Below are 5,688 nucleotides of genomic sequence, written 5' to 3'. Positions count from 1 at the left end.
ATGAAAGAGAATTGACATAGCTTTTCATATCGATTCCTATAGACGGCGCCAAATGTTGATGCACAAAATCAGCGAGGACTTTTGACCAATATAAATCAAACCGTGAATCACACAAACGCATAAGAACACAAAGATGTATTGTGGTTCACCCCAATGTTTGGGCTACGTCTACACTGATGTTGATTCCATTTCACTGTATGAATGTATGGATTATAATAGATCGGCAAGGGAGCTCTATGTGGATGCAGCCCTTGCCATTTTGCTCTCTATTTGGCTAAGAGGGTATCTATTGTTGTGAGGAGAATTATATGAGAGTGATGTTGTCTTTGGATGTGAGACTCTCCGAATGAGGGTGATGGAGAGTTCATTTTATAGAATAAGGGTTCTTTCCCCTCTTACATGGGTTATAGGCTCAGTAATGAGGCCTAAAGACGAGGCCCAATATATGGTACCAACAAAGACCATATGCAATTATATATCCTAAATCCAAGTCGTGTAAAAGCAGTTTCATCCACAACACAATTTGGAGAGCCCAACAAAGAAAATAAGTAGAAGTTGCAAACCAAAGGAACTTTTGTAAAGGAGAAGCTGTGGGAAGCCGTACCTCCCCTAGTGCAGAACTCCCGTGGAGAAAAGCAGCAGGTACAACACTGGAGCAGCTATTACTGCTTGAAGAAAAAACATTCATATGGTCATATGTTACTTTGGGAACCCTTAGCTTCTTATCAGGCATCATATTTTCCATCTTTAGAAACTATGAATTGGTGATACCATTTGGTTTGTTTGTTGGGTCCCTATTGACTTATGTTTTGAAGGAGACATTGCAAGAAGTTTGTTTTGCCGGAAATAATGGAGGGGTGGAGTGGTGTGCTAGGTTTTGGGTCATTGGGTGTGGAGATAGAAACATCGATTGTTATTTTCTTATTTATTTAAGGTTAAACTTGGAAGTTTAGTGGATAAAACTTTTTAGTTGGGTGTAGAGATTAGATAACTGAGTCCAAACAAAATTTCCTTATTATAACCTCGTGGCAAGAATTGGAAAGGTTAAATAAGAGCTCTAATGGACTTTCAAGTCCTTATTAAAGAAAATGAAAGATAACGGAAATAATAAAAACTGATAATTAAGTTCTCTCTTATACTCCAACGAATAGCATTCCCATGTCCATTTGATCTCCAAAACCGTTGTAGTTTTATGCATTTGTCTTGGTGCAGTTATTAGCCTCTTGCTCCACTGGAATTACTCTAGACACCTGAAAAACTTGTTTTCCATTCCTTTTTTTGCATAACTCCTGTATTGAATCCCTATAAAATAAATAATTAATTTAGTGCATTTAACCCATTCATATATACAAAATCCAAAAGAAATATATGATAAAAATGAATGAAAATATGCACCCATCAGTCAAACCCGAGATAATTTGTGTCCCCAAGTAGGGAGGATGATAAGTACTTATGTAGCAGCTTTGGATTTATTATTTCAATGAACATCTTTTGGTTCAAATTCTTACACATCATCTTTATCTTACTATGGTTTTGTCATTAAGTTGGCTTGTGACATCATCTTCGAATGGGGTCATACAATCAATTTAGTATCGGCCAACACACCACAACCTCATAACTTGTGTTATTGGGGTTGAGGTGTGTCAACTTCGTTGTATAGATTGGCTCCACTAACATGTCTCATTTCAGCCCTTACCAAGGCTTGATGTTATTTGTTCAATCTTGGATGAAGTTGTTTTTTCCATCGTGAAGGACAACTCTCGTGGTTTCTAGGGTTCCGTAGAGTGGTGCCTTCGTAGAACTCACAGTCCCTTTTGAATGTACGAGTTCAAATGCCTTCACTTGTTTGAGAAATACGCTTGATACTATCTTCCAAGACCTATTTATTAGCCTTGCAAAGAGCTTCATCTTCTTTTCGGGTCCAAACCTTTCATTTGGTTGAAGATGTGGCCATTTGAAAAATATTGAAAAGTTTAAATTCAGATTATTGGAAAGAGGTAAGAGAGGGGTGTGTATGAAAAGAGTGTTTGAGGTGAATAGAATGTGAAGTTTGAAATCAAATGAGGTAAGATAGTATGTAAGGGTGAAAATGATGTGAGAAATGACTTAGGTATTTATAGAACAAAATTAAAATTTATTTTTTTAAATTTTGAAAAAAAAATAAAATTAGATGACGTCATGTAGCTGTTGGCTGTTGTAGGTTAGGCCCTTCAAATGGGTTGGTTGGTTGGCTCAACTTGCCCAACTCCATTGCCAAATGGCTAGAGTTTGGCCTGGTGGGTCTCTTTTTCTTTTGGCCCAGACTTTCATTTGAGATAGCTTTTGTCTCATTTCGGGCTAAACACACAACCCATAGCCCTATGTCCTGATCCATTGAAGATGACCTTATAGTTAGAGATATTCGAGCCAAGGGGCTAGGTTGGGTCTTGGGTCTTTGATTTTGCTCTTTGAAAGTGGTAGGTGAGTTATGCATCACACTCACACATGAATGAATTTAAAATTGGGAAATTTTGTAACCCTATACTCCGAAGCCGTACAATGAGCGATCAATAATTTGTTGTCTAACTCAATATTCATAATAAAAGACCTTAACCTGTGCTGATAGTAGTTCGGTGTCAAAGATGAGTAGAAAATCTCTATAACAACATTTCAAACATCACACTCACCTAAGCTACTCTGGATTCTTTCTGTGACAAAACAGTAGATGAGTTTTATTCAATTATTGGACACACAAAAATAAAAGCTTACCCTTGGCTCTCGCATAGTCACATTACATTATTTGGGATGGAAAATAAAAATGTAATCTATTGGGGCTAGAAACAAAATATTTAGTTCTGAGAGGACCTCTTAAGGAAAAAGAAATTTCCAATAAATACTTACTGGGCGTCTATTTATTTTCTCTAAGAAGAAAGGAATTCAAAATTCAAAAGTTGAGAGAGATAGAGAGAAAGAGAGATAGAGAGGGGTTAGGGATGGCGTCAAAATCAAATCCAAAAGCAGAGAATATGAAGGGTTTCTACAGGCAAAGGAAAAACAGTAGCATTGGTGGTACCTCTAAGACGAAAACATCCCAATCGGCCGCTCACCCAAAAGCTACTGCTGCATCTTTCGGCTCAGATGTAATTTCACACGGCTCTCCAGACCTCAAAGGTCCGTCTCTCCTCTTGCTTTTAATTTTTCGTAGATTACTCTTGTTGTGTGAATACTTGTTTTGGTTCACTGTCCATTTCCTTGCGATGTATTGTGTCCACTCCGTTGCCAAATTCCTTCTAATCTTCCGTTGTTGGGCGTCCCAACCCTTTTTGCATTAAAAAAATTTAGTGGACTTGGATTATCATTAAAATTTATAATCCAAAAAGTAATACTTTTGTTGTTTTAATTTACGTATTCTGTGTTTACAGTAGTTTTGAAACCCTAATTTCCATTGTAACGAGATTTTTGTAGTAACCCCTAATTTCCATTGTAACGAGGTTTTTGTAGTTGCATGAAATTCCAGTACATTGTTGTTTTTGTCCTCAGATGCAAACTCGCATCAACTGTTGTTGTGGTTGTTCATGTTGCAATTATGAATGGATTTGAAGAAAATTAGATGAGTTGGTGATTGGAAGGGATAACTTTATGACTAGGTTCCATTACTCTTTCAACTGCATTGATTTCTAGGCACCAAATGTGGCGATAACATATTTGATTTGATGCCTGCAAACATTTATCTTTATTTTTTTCCCTAGATATTGGGTAGATTTAAGGTGTTTAAACATTCAAAATAGAGCAAAGAATGTGTATACCTTGGGAGTTTGGACTTGTTTCCATTATTTAACTCAAGGGGGCATAGATAGGCACTAGTAGATAATGAACCTTACGTAGCTAAAAATTTAAAGGGAACTGGACAAAGATCGATATCCAAGGGCATCTTAAATTTTTGTATTAGGATCCAACTTCCCCTAACTTTTAACCCTTGGAGTTTTGAAACTTCAAAGTAGCCTCAGATATTGGAGTCCTCATTGTTTCTTATGGGAACATAGGAGTTCAATTTTTAATTTATTGTTTTGAACTAATACATACCCTAGACCCTAATTTATCATTGTTTAACAATAATCTGTTTTCCTGTGTATTCTTAAATTTTACTACTATGGAATCAAGGGCTAAGGAAACCTCATTATAATACACTCCTAAACCATATCTGTTTTGAGTAATGATAGATTCTTCTATGGCGCTTTTTCTATATATTGTGATGGGCTAAATGTATTTTTTTTTGTCCTGATTGATAGTCGATTATGACGAGCAAGAAGAGCTATTGAGGCAATTTGATATGAACATGGCATATGGACCGTGCCTTGGGATGACCAGACTTGCACGGTTGGAGCGGGCTTGCAGTCTAGGAATGAACCCTCCTAAAGAAGTGGAGAATCTTTTGAAGGGTGGCAAAGTTTGCTCTGAGTGCTTGTGGGATGGTCGCATTTAGAAAATTAGCCTGATTTGTGTATTGATGGTCTATATTGGATGCTAAGTACATCTTTTCTATTCGCTCGTCCGTACACCAACTAGAAAACCTTCTTCTGTACTATGTTTGTCTATTTTGTTTATCTGTTGTCATTTATTGGTATGTATTCCATTTTCGGGATGGAACATGTCCCTTGTTTGTTATCCGGTGACATCAACTCCAGCATCTGCTTTTGGAATGCATTAGACGCGCCGCTAGAGGTTGAGAGGTGGCGTTGGAGGGAGAGGGATTGATCGCGATAAGGATGACGATCAAAATTTGACGTTTTGTAAATGTTTCACTCAATCTTTTCACTTGCCTTGATTGTTCTTGCCAAGGCAGTGACCTGATTCTCACCTCGTGGCTACGGTAAAAGATTTAAACTCATGCATAAACAAGAACAAAAACGAACATGCATGGAAGCCAAACCAATTTAATAGAAAGCTGCATGTTTCCTTTATTTATTATTGTTATTATTAAGGAGATAGGGAGGGTTCGAAACTCTTACAATAATATAAGAGAGGTGGGAGTTGCGACACATGATGCATAGATAGAAACCTAACATCATATCCACTAGAATATTAAACCATATGCTGAAGAAAGTTGAACGTGATAACTCATATATTTCAAACGTGGAAAAAAGTTGGGTGGTCTATTTTGAAGTCCAAATAAAGTTTGATTGCCTATTTTGGGGTTTGGGGCTTGGGGTTTCGTGTTTCTAGTTTAGGGTTTTCGGTTTCGAGTTTAGGTTTTAGGGTTTGGGATTTTTGGGTTTCAGGGTGTCGGATTTTGGGTTTGGGATTAAGGAGTTTGGGGTTTAGGGTTTAGGGTTTAGGGTTTAGGGTTTAGGGTTGAGGGTTTAGGGTTGAGGGTTGAGGGTTGAGGGTTGAGGTTGAGGGTTGAGGGTTGAGGGTTGAGGGTGAGGGTTGAGGGTTAGGGTTGAGGGTTTAGGGTTGAGGGTTTAGGGTTGAGGGTTTAGGGTTGAGGGTTTAGGGTTGAGGGTTTAGGGTTTAGGGTTTAGGGGTTAGGGGTTTGAGGGGTTTAGGGTTGAGGGTTTTAGGGTTGAGGGTTTAGGGTTGAGGGTTTAGGGTTGAGGGTTTAGGGTTGAGGGTTTAGGGTTGAGGGTTTAGGGTTTAGGGTTTAGGGTTTAGGGTTTAGGGTTGAGGGTTGAGGGTTGAGGGTTTAGGGTTTAGGGTTGAGGGTTGAGG

General features: G+C 38.1%; 1 protein-coding gene across 1 annotated transcript; it reads left to right on the top strand.

Annotated features, from left to right (window-relative positions):
- The first annotated feature begins 2,886 nt into the window (after positions 1-2,886).
- Positions 2,887-4,644, top strand: LOC126629215 (uncharacterized). Its single transcript, XM_050299170.1, has 2 exons — positions 2,887-3,150; positions 4,269-4,644. The coding sequence occupies exons 1-2, from the start codon at positions 2,973-2,975 to the stop codon at positions 4,460-4,462; spliced, it is 372 nt and encodes a 123-aa protein (XP_050155127.1). The 5' UTR covers positions 2,887-2,972; the 3' UTR covers positions 4,463-4,644.
- The last annotated feature ends 1,044 nt before the right edge of the window (positions 4,645-5,688 follow it).

Source organism: Malus sylvestris, chromosome 7 (genome assembly GCF_916048215.2).
Source record: "Malus sylvestris chromosome 7, drMalSylv7.2, whole genome shotgun sequence".
NCBI lineage: Eukaryota > Viridiplantae > Streptophyta > Magnoliopsida > Rosales > Rosaceae > Malus > Malus sylvestris.
Note: the sequence above shows the minus strand (reverse complement) of the source record. Positions and strands in the feature narration are given on the sequence as shown.